Consider the following 15,825-nt stretch of genomic DNA (forward strand, 5'->3'; position numbering starts at 1 on the left):
ACAAGTTCAACAAATAAGTTCTTCAAAACGAAAACGAAAACGAAAACTAACATTGGTTCATTAGAATAAAGTGTTGTCACAAATGAGAGAGAAAACAAAATGCGCCTATGAAAGACAAGAACACGAAAATAATCGGTCAAAACAAACGAAAATCATATTAAAGTAGTAAATTAGCATGCATTTGTATCAAATGAAAGAAAGATTACATGTGATGGTCGTCAAACTTCGTTTGAGAAAAGTTTGAGCAGAAAAGAGAATCTCGCGTGCTAAGATAAAGTAAACGAATTTTCAATCTCCCACTCAAATTTTTATTGAATTCACTAACTTTTTGAGGTGTAATGCTAGAGTATTCGATATTTTATATTCTTTTACGTTGAATTACAATTTTAAACAACGTTCAATAATTGCATTTATTTACAAAAATGTCACCGGTCATTTTTAACGTTGGCTATTGAGTGGTTGAACGTTAAACACGTGACGTTATAAACTGTTTTTGCGCTGGTGATAAAAATTATATGTGTGACTTTTAATTCAAATATCTAAATTTAAAGACGATAAATCTCCTTACTCACAATTTTTCTATATAAATATGTTCACACATCATCGTCATCTACACTCATAAATCTCTTCATAGTCATCTTCATCCATATTCATAAATCTCCTCACACTCATCTCTTTTACTTGCACTCATGCCCTTCATCCACATAGTCATCTCTTTCATCCTCACACAACTTCTTCACTCGTAATCATTTTGTTCATCCGCAGACGTCTTTTTCACTCACACTTATTTTCTTTATTCGTATTCATAATCTTCATTCAACTATAATACCTTTTTTTTCTATTTTTTTGTGTGTATTTTATTTTATTGAAGATGGAGATCTCATACGAAAAACCATTATTTTGAAAACATAAAAACCGACTCAAATTAAATTAATAATTAAATAAGTATTATTTAGCGTCGGCATATCATGCCAAAACGTTTTTATTTTAAAATTTATTTAATTTAGCGCAACTTCACCAACACTAAACTATTTTACTTAGTCACAAGCATGTACAACACTAAAAACTCTAATTTGTATTTTATATCACTTATCTAGTTTAATCTTTTAACTATTTATTAAATTAGCAATCAATTAATTTTCTTTGCTTTTAGCTCATTTTCCACATCCTTAACTATTCTCAAAGTTTTAAGTTGTATTAATTCCATATATTTTTATCTAGTTTAATTTGTTTTTCAATTTCGAAACAAACTCAATGTATTTTAAAGCTTGAATACTTGGCAAAGCTATCCCATGTTGTGAAAGGAGTTTCTTAAAAAGTTTTCAAACACATCGAGTACCTAGTAAAATGCAAGCAAGCCATTATGAGAAAGAGTTTAAAATTCTGACCATATGTTTAATCTATATGACAAAAACCTGGTAAAGTTTGTTCCTTTTTCTAGAACCACCTTGGTAGTTCTTGTACCACAAAAAATGAACATGTAAAATCTGATGTGGCTAAGAGGTTTCCAAGTGGACCAAGCTCAGGAAGTTCACACCATTCTGTCAACCCTAATGTACATGGAGAGTCTTTCACATGATGCTTACCAACTATGATCAAACTAAAGAGTTTCTCTATTCTTAGAATAGCTTTTGTTGTATCTGCACCATCTTCCACAACCTCTTCCTTGAATGTTACTTTTCCTTCAAGGTAACTACAATAACGTATATGCTCCCTCAAGTCAATGTAAGGGTTCTTCGTTTTCCTTTGTTTGCTTTGCGTTTTAACCCTTACCCAGAATACCGTGAGTCTCACGTTTGGATGCTGAGCTATACGTAAACTAAAAGACAATGCCTCTTGGTCATCCCCTCCACCCAAGTACATCATTGCAACTTCACAAATCAACTTCTCATATAACACAAATCCTTTGTCATTGATCTGACCCCGATCTACAAAGATTCCAACAGAGCAAGGAGCTTTCTTTAGAACATGTTGGTTCAGTGTCCTGATCGAAGCATTCAAGTACTCAATGTTATCTTTACTGTACCATTTATGAAATGGCATGATCACAATGTTAGACGTGAACTCCATTGCAAGGTTGCAGACATCGTAGGGCATGCTGACAAATGGGGTTTTTGCTGTGAAGAAATGCAAGTTGACAGTACCGTTGTTGTGCTTGTGAAATTGATCAAAGGCGTTGTGTATGTGTTGAGATGACTTGTTAGCAATATTATCTTCTGTGAAAGTGGGAATGACACTACCTGAAAGCTCCACAAGGTGAAGGACAAAGACTGAGAGTGGAGTATCCTCTCTAGGGTTAGCGGCTTGCAAAAGGTTGATGATTGGATATACATGTTCTTCGTGATGGACACATGCAAGTATTTTGAGATCTGGTTCTGGCTGAGAATTCCTGATTGTCTTTTTAATATATGATCTATACTTTTTTGAAGGATCATACATGTGATAAACACAAAGACTTGCACAACCAGTTACTACCACCATGGTAAATATAGCAAGGGTGAAAGGTTGTTCTTCTATTGCCTGTTCATAGTAAAACTTTTTTCATAAGAAATTCTACTTATAATATTCTAATGAAGAACACGAAATTAGAATGAAAAAATGGTGACATACCTTCATATTCAATAATAAGTTGAGGAAGCTGAGATCCATGAGGCCTTTACAACACATGATTAGAGACAATGCAAATGAATCCCAAAAATCAATCCGAAAAAGAAGTGAGGAGAAAATGGTGCCCAGAAACTTCCCTAGATACATTGCAAGTAAGATAAGCTCAATGGTGAGTGACTTGAATTCTACTAATGAACGAGGACTGGTTTTAAGGGCAACAATGGTACAATAAGATGGAACTATCAAAGTAGAACCGACAGTGTCAAGCTTTTCTGTGAGAACAGAACCTAAAGGAGGACCATCGGGTAAGATCAACCCAAAACAAAAGGCAACAACAAAAGGAGGTTGTCCTGTAATACTTGCAGTCAATCCAACAAACAAAAGTATACAAATGATTGAAATAAAATGAGTTTCTGTCATTGGTTTTCCTCGTGGATTACGATTGGAGATCCATATAACTAATGGCCTTAAAAGGAAGAATAAAAGGGCGACATAAGAAACCGACACCATTATTTCTGTAATAGGTTTATATGTTTCTAGTCGAATCGCTATAGCACCTTTGATTACCACAAAATAAAATACCCACATGAACGAATCACTAACCACAGAAGTGGATACAGCTATGCGTCCAACCTCTGAATTAATAATATTCATCTCTGTTAGAAAGGCACTTACTACAGGAAACGTAGTCACAGAAGATGATATCAGTAAAACATGAACACTAGGATCTTTAGTTTCCTCTGGGTAGATTGATCTAAAAATGTTTAAAATTACACCACTACATGCTAAAGAAGACACGTGACCAACTACACCGATCACTATTTCTTGCTTTTCAATCTTGAAGATTTGCTTGGGATCAATTTGCACCCCCATCTTAAAGAAATGGATCATCATGCCAAATTCAGCGAACGTTGATAGTGTCATATGGCCTTCTATTGGAAATATCGCTTCATAAAATGATCTGTGTCGACCTAGAAATATAGGACCCAGTATGATTCCAGCCTGACCAGACCAGTGAAAAGATATTATGGCTTATAGTAAAAGTATATATATGAACATATTTCAAAACATGTTTTTGAGTTGAAAGGCATGTCTATGAATGTTTTTACACTTTAGTCTCTCTAAATGGTAATAGAAAATGAGTTAAACATTGATTTTTTTCTTACATATCATTGATTGTTAACAAATGATCGATTGAAAAAGAAATGAACTAAGTAATGGAGATGAAAGCTTACCACAATTTGTGAGGTAATAAGTGTTTGATGACAAGGCCTCAATAAGAAATAAGTGATTCTACCAACAACGTACATAATAATAATTTGAAGAAGTAAGATGGATGTGGCATGATAAAGGGGATTATCTCCAAACCAAATACCTTTAATAACGGGTTTTATATCACATTGACATACTAAAATATCATTTCCAATCATTCCATAAGAACTGTATAGATTTGGAGTTTTGTGATTCATATCAACAAAATTTAAGAAAAGGAATGCTCCAGGACCAACCAAAAGAATGGCTATGACATATACAAAGTTTGGGAACAAGGAAATAAAGTTGAAAGAAAGTGCGAAAGAGAAGATGGAAAGAGATATACTGAAATGATATAGTTTGGTAATGGATGGATGAGGAAGTTAAAAGGTTAATGGTTGAAAACCGTTATCTGACATGAATGGTGATAGTAATTTGGAAGTAAAATTTCTTAATTAATGGTACGAGAGGAGGTACCATTTTAGATATGTTACTTTAATTTACGATTTATAGTCCTGTAGTCAAAATGGAGAAGATAAATGACGCATTAATATGTAGCTAGCTTCATGTTCAAGATGTTTATATGTATCATATTTGTAACAATATAAAAAAAAATCACGTAATGCTTGTCATTGATTTTTTAACTTTACTTCTTTTAATGTTTCATGTTTATAATTTATGAAAAAATTTTAAAATGTTAAGAAATGTAGTTTTTTAATATTAGTATTCTTAAAATACTAAACACAAAAGAGGATGCCCTTTCACATAATTTTTATAGGTTTAATAGTTTTTTTTTATTATTATGATTCCTTTTTCTAATTTCATTTAATTATTGTTTTTATTAAAAGAAATTCTATTCTGTGTCAATTATGGTAATATCATTATACAACCAATTAGATAAAAGAAATTACATTAACTCATTTTTTTAAAAGAATTCAACCAAATTGAGAACATTTAAAAGACCAAATAAAAGAAATCTTTAAAACAATTATTGTAATACAAAAAAAATTGTAATTGAAATAAGTAGTAAATTATAGAGTATTGTCAAATTTAAAATAAACTATCCATTTTTTTAATAAACTTCTGTAAATTTTTCTTGGAATTTTTATTAATTTCATTTTAACTAGATCAAATTTATTTGAATTTTTTAATTCAATTTAAATTAGATTAACTTTAACTTTAAAATATTTTCAAATTAAATATAAATTTATAGTCTAATTGACCATATTTTAGCTTTACTTTTTGAGACTCAACCTAATGTGAGCTTAGTTAATCAAACATAGAGCTCATCTTAATCAAATCTAGTATAGTAGGTGTTTGGCTATTCAATCTTATTTGAGCTCAACTTGACTTAACTAAGTCTAACCTAAGTTATATCTAATATAAGTTATTTGCCAAGGTCAGATCCGACCAAGCCTACCTAACATGTGATTGCCAAACCGGACCCAAACTAATTTACGCTCCACCATTTCACTCCCAATTTGACTTGGACATACCTAACCTTGTTCAACTTCACTTGTGTTTAACCTAACTTAACCTATTTATGATAAAATCGATCATACTTAATTTGGGTTCGGCTTGATCTAACATTAAGTTACATGCCTTTGACCAAACCCAAATTCGAACGACTTTGGTCTGATCCAACCATTCCTAACTTAGACCAAACTTGACCTAGGCCAAACCTTTCTTGATCAGACCCGGGACTGAGTTAGACTTGGCCTAACATGAACTCAAGTTGACTCAGCTCAAATTTTAAATTTGACCCCACCAACTGAATCTTATTTGAACAATGTTGACTTAACTGAAAATATATCCAACCAAACATAACATGGGTCCAAGGTAACCAATTTGACATGGTTTTGATCTGATCTAACTTAACCTGAGTTTGACCTAACCCAGACTAACCTAGCCCAGCTTGAGATTAGACTCAACCCTACCTAATCTAATTTGGGTTTGGTTGCCTCAAGTTAACTTGGGTTTGTGCTACCTCAATTTGACTTTTGCATGGTTCAGTTTAACATGTCTCATCTAACCTTTGTTTGGCTTAAATCCAAACTCATTCTTTTTAACTTACCCAAGTCTAATATAAAGTAAGCTTTTCATAACTTGAACTAACTCAAACTTATATTGATTTTGGATTTTTAAGACCTAAAAAATTATAAAATTTATACTGATCCAAATTTAATTAAATGGATAAGACTTAAAATTTAAAAATATGAATTAAATATTTTGAAATAAACATTAAAGTTATATGGATTTAGATAATTATGAATAGATTTAAAGATTTAGATTTTTTTTATCACTAATAAATACATCGATTATTATGGAGCAAAAGAATATACTATAGTTTTCGTAGATGAATGTCACTTTCTCTTTATAAAGGTTAAAAGCCACATAATGCACCTACATGTGCAACTACATTCAAATGAAACAAATTGCGTAACCAAGTATTAGAATAAAGGTGACGAGCAAGCCGACTTGTAATATTTTTGGGGCACTGATGTTGTGACTATCTAGGATAGGTTTATTCACATGATGGATACATTGTATGGAGTGTAAGTTGTTAGTTTGCTTGAAGTAGCTGAATGATTCTTAGCATATGGCAATCTGCTCATGGGAATTTGGTGTCAAACAACAAGCATGGTGAAGTAGAAGATGCAAGATTAAAGACAGGGATAACTTACCAGCTTAGAATATAACTTAGGTCTCACACAAAGGTGTAGTTGTTATCTAACTGGATTTGAATCTATAATATCTTAACAAAGATGTAGAAGTTGGTATAATATGGCCTAGTTAATAGTTAAGTAGGCTAACACACATATTAAGCAGTTCATGTTACAATTTAACATCTGCAAACAATGGTTTGCAGGATAGGGTTTGTGTCTTATTTAGTCCAGTGATTACTATGTAATGCACTATTAAAACAAAATCTTTGACAGTCATCTTTTTAATAGTTTTTTTTTTACATAGATTGGTAGACTTCAAGTATTCCATTTATATATTGTTCCTTCTTTTTTATAAGTGAGAAAGGTTTTACAATATTGTAAACTAATAAGAAATGCAATTGGTATAATTTTTAAGGTATTAAAGTTAACAGACTTCTTGCGTTGTATTGATTTATTCAATGAACTTCTAAATCAAATAGTTTTATAATACATATCAAACAATGATGACCATGACTTGAAGTCATTTAAGAATGAACAAAAACACTACAAAGGGAAAATACAAAACGAAGGGTAAAATCAAAATTGGAAGTATACAAATTTATATCAAAGGTACATGAGGTATATGCATAATTGTTTCTGTCAAATCCTAAATTTTGCTATACTTATACTTTTCTTATAGAGTCCTCTGGATTACGTGATCCCCAATATCTGGTTTGTTGTTGCACCACTAAAATAGATGTTTGGGCTCCAACATTTAAAGAGACAAGAATCTCTCCAACAACTCCCAATTCCCCATTCTTCCATTTGTTAAGTTCTGACATTACTTTTGAATCACCATGCTTCCTCCCAACCAGGACAAGGTCATAATAACTCTCCATGTATTCAACAACTGAAAGTAAATCTCTTCCAGTCGTTATCATCTCATCTTTGAAAGAAACTCTCTCATTTCGGAAGGCCTTAAGCCTAAATTCACTTAAGATTTCTGTGTCAAGCATTTTGCTTCTTTCTGTTCCTCCAACAATGTCAGTTGAAGATGAAAAATGAAAAAGCGTAATGTAGACATAAGGTTGATCCAACATACGCTTTGCATATGCAAGTGTTTCTCGATCATCTGCACCCCCAAAGAAAAACACAGCCACGTGATAGGTTGATTCCTTTGTGTGGCCACACCAAAACATCTTCTGATTACCACGATCAATAAGGACACCAACTGAGCAAGGAGCCTTCTCTAAAACATGTTTGTTAATTTGCTGAAAAGGAAAAGACGACTCAGTTGTCCTTCCAAATATCCATCGCTTATGAAAGGGTAATATAATAAAAGTTGTTCTCTTTTCAAGTGCCAAGTAGCACACATCATTATGCATTGTAGCATAGGGAGAAATGCCTTTATAGCTATGTATGGTGATCTTGCCCTTGTATGCATCTTCAAACTTGTCGAATGAGTTAAAAATCTGTTCACTTAGAGTAGGAAGTTCCCCGAACTTCTTACACGGCACATGTGCAACAAGAACAGAGGAAGATCGCCCCACAAGCTTAATAAGTTGGAGCACAACTAAATCAATAGGGCTTTCTTTAGTGGGATTGGAAGCAGAAAGGAGGTTTAAAATACCCAGAACATTTTCTTGTTTATGAATGCAAGCTAGTATGCGCAACTGTTCATCATTGTTGTGATGCATAAGTGTCCTCCTTTTGTAAGCAAGAAACCTCCTTGAAGGATCATATAGACTTTTTACAATAGGGGACACAATCCCGCTTACAAAAAGCAAATTTAGAACCATAATTGTAAAGCATTCATCATTCACCACCTGCCAAAAACATGGAGAGTTTTAGTTAAGCTCAAAACAAAAAGCTTTTTAAATTTATAATGTGATTTGAACTAAAATTTTAACTTACATCTTTCAATTTCAATGTAATCAACAAGGCCATTTCAACCGTGCCTTTGATGTTCATTATAAAACCAAGAGCAAAGGCATCTCGAATTGGCATCCTAAGGTAAAGGAGAGGCAACAAAGCCCCTAAAACTTTGCCACAAAAAATAGTGCAAATGATTAATTGAATTCCAAGTATGTTCCTCTTGGTCTGTATGGCATAGACATTTGTCCTTAATCCAACTATGATAAAAAGCATAGGTATGCACACTACAGAAACAAAGCAATCAAGCTTGTCTACCAATGCTGCTCCCAAGGGCGGACCATCAGGTATAGCTAGCCCAATAAAGAAAGACACAACGAGTGCATTTATGCCAATGATTTCACCTAGGAGTCCACAAATCATTAGTGTTACAAGAACTGCACAAATGTAAATTTCTTCCACAGGTTTTCCTTCTGGTGATTGTTGAATTGCCCATAATGCAGCAGGGTGAACTACATATATGACGAACAAAAAAAGTACAAGGGAGGACAAGAAAGATCCAATAGATACTACTATTGACTTTGTTAAAGACAACTTAATAAAAAATGTTAATGTCATGTTTACAATGAAGCAAGCCTCAGCCACTAATGAAGAAGAAGCGGCCATCCTCCCAATCTCTGAATTGAGGATCTGAAGTTCAGAAAGAAAGCGAGTGATTACCGGAAAGGCTGCAATACATTGAAGTTCTATCACAACATAGAGCATCCTATAAGTATCACTATCAAATGAAAAGGAATGGTTGAGGATACAGAAAACCACTTTGGCAAGAATGTAAGGAACAAAATAGCCTGCAATTCCTATAACACAATTCCTTCTACCTAATCTAAAAGTGATGGTTGGATCTATCTTTACCCCACTTAAGAAGATGAATAACATAAATCCAAAAAAAGTCATTGTATCAAGCACACTTCTCTCTTTTAATGGGAAAACCTTCGCAGAAAATGTTGCACTGTGTCCAAGAATAGAAGGACCTAAAGTCATACCACCCTGGTTAACAAAAAAACATTGAAAAACTGAATTAGACACGCATCTACTTTTGTGCTTTCAAGAAACCACGATCAAGTAAAAATAAATAAATTCTTCAACATTGTATGTAGATATTTTTATACAAATTTTCATACTACAGTAAGAAAGTAAGATATAAATTTTAATAACAACAATATTTTCATATATTAAAAAATAAAACAAGAAATCTTTTCAGAAGATTTGCCCCCTACAAACCATAATTTGCATACGTCTCTCATCACAAGGTACACCATTGATCAAATGCAAACACATCAATCAATCGATTCAAAGGTTGTGACTGTGGACAACTACATAATAGGAAAAGGAGTTCTTGTATAATCAATTGGTTTAGAAAATGCATTTGTTTTCATAAAAAGGATTTTGTCCATGAAATTGACAACATCGAACACAATATCTCTTTAAGAACTTTGTGTAATGAGTTTTTATTTTTCTCAAACAAAATTAAATGCAACTATTTACATTAATCACAACATAGAAATAGAAGATGGAGGAATAATCTGTCACAAATTGCAACATGAAAACAGATAGGAGCATTAGGAATTAAAGCTTACAAGAATTTGAGAAACAACAGCCGGTTGACCAAAAGGCTTGAGAATAATGTAAAAGAAATGGGTGAAGATGAACATGAGAAAAAGTTGGAGCAAGAAAATGGGGAGAGAATATGAAAGTGGGTCATCTCCAAACCAGATTCCCTTGGAGCTGATTTGATTAGCTGTGCTATGACATATGAAAGGCTCTCCAAGCGAATTGGTTGCAACACTTAAGGTACTGCGAATGAGGTTTTCCTGACCTACCTCCATGGATGGAGCTTCATGAGAATGTTATGCGAGAACCCATTTGGGAGATAATTGTGATCATGAATGGATGAAATAAACAGAGACAATCAAAGTAAAACCTAATTAATGCTTCCCTTTTATAACTTTTGAATTTCTTCACCAAAAATTGTTAATCTTAGAATGGAATTTTAAAAACAATACATCCAAACAAGTAAATGGCATAAGATCATGCAATAATAAATCTTGATTCAAAAAATATTTTGAAAACATTTACTGTAATACTATTGTTATACACTTTGTATAATTATATATATATATATATATATATATATATATATATATATATATATATATATAAGTTAACGCGTATGCTTGTTTTTTGAGTTGGTACATCTTAGCAATGTTGCGTATGTTTGTTTTTTCAGTTGGTACATCTTAGCAATGTGTACAGAGTTGTAGTATACAAAAATATGGATTCTAATTTTTAAGAGGGTATTTTAATAATTTTCATTACCAAAACTAAAAACAAAAAAAACTCAAACTCTTACTGACCTCTCTCAATCATTTCTCTTCCATCTATCTCACTTCAACATTTTCTAGTCCCAATTGAAAAAATCAGAAACACTTGTCGTTAAACAATTTGTCTTTGTAAAGAGTTAAGTCATTGACATATTCACCTAACAATTTGTCTTTGTAAAGAGTTGAGTCATTGACATAAGATCTCTTCAATTTCACCATCTTCACTAACGTCTCTAATTTCATCATCTGCATAAGTTGAATCATCATCTCTAAAAAAAACCCTTCAGGCCAATTACTAATTCTTTCTGATGTCATTATGCTTCTAAAAATTTAACAACGAGATTTTCTGATTTTTTTCAGGCCAATTACCAATTCCTTTGATGTCATTATGCTTGTGAAAATTAGATAAAATTAGATAAGACAAAAATTATAAAATGAAAATTCATAATAAAATCATTTTTTGTAAGAAATTGTTTAACAACAACAGAGAAAATGTTAGAGTGAAAGAGATGAAAGAGAAATGGTTGAGAGGAATGAGAGAGGTGAACAAAGGTTTGAGTTTTTTTTTATAGTTTTGAGAATGAAAATTATTAAAATACCCTTAACCTTAAAACTTAGAATCCATGATATATAAGGGTATTTTTGTTTGGTACACATTCTTAAAATGTACCAACTGAAAAACAGGCGTAATATATATATATATATATATATATATATATATATATATATATATATATATATATATATATTCATTTATTTTTTTCCACCTTACATACTCTCTTTTTTTATTTAGTTTCTGTAAAGGCATGCATACCAACATGATTTTCCTTCTACCATTCAATTTTTTTCTATATTAAGTAGAAATGAATTTTGAACTATTTAATTAAGAGATACAAACTGTTATCATTTGTATCAACAAGTTCATTGACACTATTTTAATTTATTTGTCTTTAGTTGATATTTCAGGAAATTACACTGATAAATTCTTTTTTTTTTCTCAATTATATTAAAATTTCATTTTTTTTGAAATTTTATACAAACATTCCTTTTGTTTTAAAAACATTACATTATCATCCTTTTTTATATATAACCATACATTTTTAAAATATTACATTAACATCTTAATAAGGGATATTAAAGTAATAACTTTAGAAAATACAAGGAAATATAATTTTAGTTTAACTTATTTTATTTTCAAGCATAATTAATTTTTTGAACTTGATAAAAAATAAAAGGAGTTTAATTTTATTGGGTTATATTTTCATATCTACTTTGTTGTGTTGCGGCCAAGAAAACAAGGACACAACGCTGAAGAAAGGAATTATATAAAGTTTGGTTTTCAATTATCAATAAAAAGTTAAATTATCGTATTGATAAAGTAAAGCTATTTTTGGCACATTAGATAAATAATACAAAGTAAATTTATATTAGAAATCCGAACTTGTGCTGAAGGAGACCAATATAAGTTTCACTGAACCATCAATTTCTTAATTTGGATGATGACCCTGTGAAAGCTAAATTATACATTAACTCTTCTTTTTTTAACCAAAAGTGTAATAGACTTGTGTTGAATACTTGATTATACCAATCTATTCTAAAATAAATTTTGATATTGTCATTCGAAAGATCGAATTTCAATCTTACAGCGAATATAATAAAGTTTAATACATTTGGATTTGAAATTGAACTTGAGACCCACTTAACATTAAAAAAATGCTAATTTTGTTCTATCTTATTCTACAAAACCCGCTGTCTCACTACTTTTAAGTCTATAAATATAAACTCTACATCATCACCATAAACGAAACATATACATTAAATGTTTCCAGCTTAACTTCTATTCAGCTTTAGTAGAAACACCACTTGAGGTGAACACTTAAGAATTTCTATATTAAACCTACTCCTATTCGGTTTGTTCAACTGCTTTATCGAATTAGAATTTTAACCTCATATTTTACCTAAAAGATAGTAGAACTACATGGAGTTCTACCCTACCAAATAAAGCATCAGTAATATTGTTACTGATTTTTTAACATTCTGCAATTACACATTCAGATGTATATGGGTGGAATCTCATTAGCAGTGGACGATTATACTGACCCTGAATTTAAATTGAAAGCTGTGACTTAAAAAATATTCTACAAGTACAATACATCAGAGTAGCAACATGAGTTAATGTTATCACAAAAGAAATTCCACTTCTCTAAAATGTGCATACTTAAACATTCTTCTGTTAATTAACTTATGCATTAATTGGTTCTAATTTATGAATATTTCTTTTCTTATATTAATCTCAAAGTGAAAAGGTTCATAAGCATGCCCTATATCTTATACTAAGAATCGTATTGAAATGGACCATGGACATGACACTAAAAACTTCGTTTATGAACATTTCATTTCCTGCTCAATAATGTCTGAGTGCAAGGTAGGTTTCCTAATGCAGACACTTGCAAATGACCATAACGAGGTTCAATTTAGGAGATTTATGCAGACAACAATTACGCTTCCATTACCAGTAGCTGCCTACATGCATGCTGATGAAATATTGACAAAACACTATTATTTAAATACAATAATCCGGCTCTTGTAGTTATCTTTCTTTTCAAACAAACTTCAAAAACTTGTATACTTGTAACATTGATATCATTAACCTGTCAGTGTCACTCAAGCTGCAACTGAGCAAAAACGTTACCTCATAAGGAGCTGCATAACGACAGAAGAATGTGCAAAATCTTTCATTAACTCAACTCTTCATCAGCGGGCATGAAAATGGAGAGAGAACCAATTTAATTGTGTAACTTCATATCTACACTGTGGAAAACAATAAAAAGAATATCTATATCTCTATACACAAAATGTTAAAAAAGCAAAAAAAAGAGTATGTTTCTTGTGGATTATATTATATCAGTTATCACCACCATTGATGTACTAGAACTCCATAACTTCTAAGTGAAGTAAACAGATTCAGGCATTGAGAATAGGTCTTGTGATATTTTGTACTTCTTTGACCAGGGCAGCATCTCTGCCACCTATTGTAATGGCACTCAAGGAAGAACTCATCAATCAAGCAGATAGCCCCGGTCTGAATCAACCTTGGGATGAGATGAAACTCAGTCCCTTCCACATCCATCTTCACCACCACAAAATCTCTTTTTGTAACAGCACTATTTAGCCACTCTGCAAAATCAAAACCCTGAATTTTATCCATATCACCCATATGGCTAGAAGAGGTCTGCACAGGGTTGATCCTCCCCATGGCTCTCCCTTTCACCGTCACTTGCTTGCTAGGGTCTCTGGTGATCTCAAAGAACAATGTCTCATTCCTTACCCAAGCTGCATAGGGCAACAATGTTACTCCTCTCTTTTCCCTATACTCTTCATGAAATGATTTATCAGCCTCAATTGCATAAATCTCAAAGGTTCTATTCTGCTTTGGATACTGCTTCCTAAACCAACTTCCTATGCTAGAACCATAATTCCTAGCTCCTACATCAACATAAACATACCTATTCTTAAAGGTTATGTCAACAAAAGAAGTTAAGTACTTTACGTTCTTCACATTTTTCTTTAATAAAGTCCAAGGTTTCAATGGCTCTTCCTCAATCAATGCCTCTGCATTTTTAACCATTCCACGTTTATACCCAGGAACAGAGCACTTATTCCCGAAATTGCCACTATCTACACTTTCCATTTCCAAATTAAGGTTTTCCTTTTTCTTCTTCAACAAGATTTCAAGAACCAGAGAGGATTCAACACCGTTGATCTCTCGAGTTCTGATCAATTCACAGCATTTAAACAATTCAAGCAAAGAATCGAAGCTGTAAGCGTCTCGCACTGCCGCGTGCACTGCCGCGAAACCGCCGGGACGGAGCGTGCGGCAGATCTCCGCGGCGAACTCCGCCGGGCGCGGGGAACGTTCCAAGCCGCCGTTGCCGGAGAACTCGAAGTCGAATGAGTCACCTGAGAACGGATGCCAGCGGCCGTCACCGTGGAGGATCAGCGGCGGCGACGGTTTCTTAAAGATTCCGACGGAGTCGACGATGCCGACCTCTTTTAGAGCGAGGACGTCCTCGCCCGCGGGCGTGTCGATGCAGAGGGCGCGGGAGTTCGGGGAGAGGAAGCCGTCTGCAATGAGGTCCTGGAAAATGGCGGCGTAGTACTCGACGGAACGGCGCCAGTTCTTGCCGGTAAACGGATCTCCGGCGTCAGAGGAGGGGGAGGGGGAGGACAGAGTGAGGTTTTCGGAGAAGAAGCAGAAATCGGCAGATTCGCAGGACCCGCCGCGGACGGTGACGATGATGGCGAATCGCGTGGCGAGGATGAGAACGGCGAAGGAGAATAGACGAACCAGAATGTTCCGCAAGGAGCCGTGTTTCGCTGAGGGTGGCTCCATGGACTGGTTCGGTGTAACCTCAGGGAAGAAGAAGAAAAGAGTACTATGAGAGAAAGGGGTAGGGTTTGAAATTTGAGCCTGGTTTGAAGGGTAAAAAGGGAAATGCGCAAGTTTCATTTGGCGCGCGCGGGTTTCTGGAAACGTCTAAATAACCGTTGAAGGTCATGGTTGTTCTTCCTAAGTGTCACTTAATTTATGTCAAATAACAAAACTGCCACTATTTATTTAATTTAGTTTTTATTTTAAATTACACTCTTAGAATTTTTTTAATTTAATTTAGTTCTTTTACTTTTACAAAAAAAAAATTATATTTCTCTTAAATTTGATTTAATTTAGTTTTCTAATAATTTAAATTTAACGTTACTAATAATTTTAACATAGTAAAATATCAAAATACAGATAGATAAATAGATAATTTAATAGCCGTGATATATAATATTGCAAACTTGTAAATTATAAGTCGATAGATCATTGATTTGTTTCTTTAATTACGTATTTTTAATTTTCAAAATTTATTACTTCTAACAAAATATTTTCATTTATCTTTTTCTAAATAAAATCATTAGATTTCAAATAAAAAATTAGTTCGGTTGTAGAATTCAAATGAAAAAAAAAACTAGTTTTGTAATTTATTAAAAAACTTATTCAGATCTCGACGAGAAAAGGAATTAATTTA

General features: G+C 32.9%; 3 protein-coding genes across 3 annotated transcripts; all 3 read right to left on the bottom strand.

The window, feature by feature from the left end:
• Positions 1-1,437: 1,437 nt before the first annotated feature.
• LOC148198705 (cation/H(+) antiporter 14-like) lies at positions 1,438-4,037 on the bottom strand. Its single transcript, XM_088116234.1, has 3 exons — positions 3,843-4,037; positions 2,611-3,609; positions 1,438-2,520 (listed from the first exon to the last, which is right to left on the bottom strand). Exons 1-3 carry the CDS (start codon positions 4,035-4,037, stop codon positions 1,438-1,440), a joined length of 2,277 nt encoding a protein of 758 aa, XP_087972360.1.
• A 3,058-nt stretch (positions 4,038-7,095) lies between these two features.
• Positions 7,096-10,330, bottom strand: LOC148198706 (cation/H(+) antiporter 15-like). The gene is made up of 3 exons (XM_088115449.1): positions 10,013-10,330; positions 8,418-9,422; positions 7,096-8,329 (listed from the first exon to the last, which is right to left on the bottom strand). Exons 1-3 carry the CDS (start codon positions 10,259-10,261, stop codon positions 7,187-7,189), a joined length of 2,397 nt encoding a protein of 798 aa, XP_087971575.1. The 5' UTR covers positions 10,262-10,330; the 3' UTR covers positions 7,096-7,186.
• A 3,018-nt stretch (positions 10,331-13,348) lies between these two features.
• On the bottom strand, positions 13,349-15,266 carry LOC124820210 (uncharacterized). Its single transcript, XM_047291862.2, has one exon. It carries the CDS (start codon positions 15,264-15,266, stop codon positions 13,668-13,670), a length of 1,599 nt encoding a protein of 532 aa, XP_047147818.1. The 3' UTR covers positions 13,349-13,667.
• Positions 15,267-15,825: the final 559 nt, after the last annotated feature.

Source organism: Vigna umbellata, chromosome 5, assembly GCF_029865625.1.
Source record: "Vigna umbellata cultivar VRB3 chromosome 5, Vumbellata_1.0, whole genome shotgun sequence".
Classification (NCBI taxonomy): Eukaryota; Viridiplantae; Streptophyta; class Magnoliopsida; order Fabales; family Fabaceae; genus Vigna; species Vigna umbellata.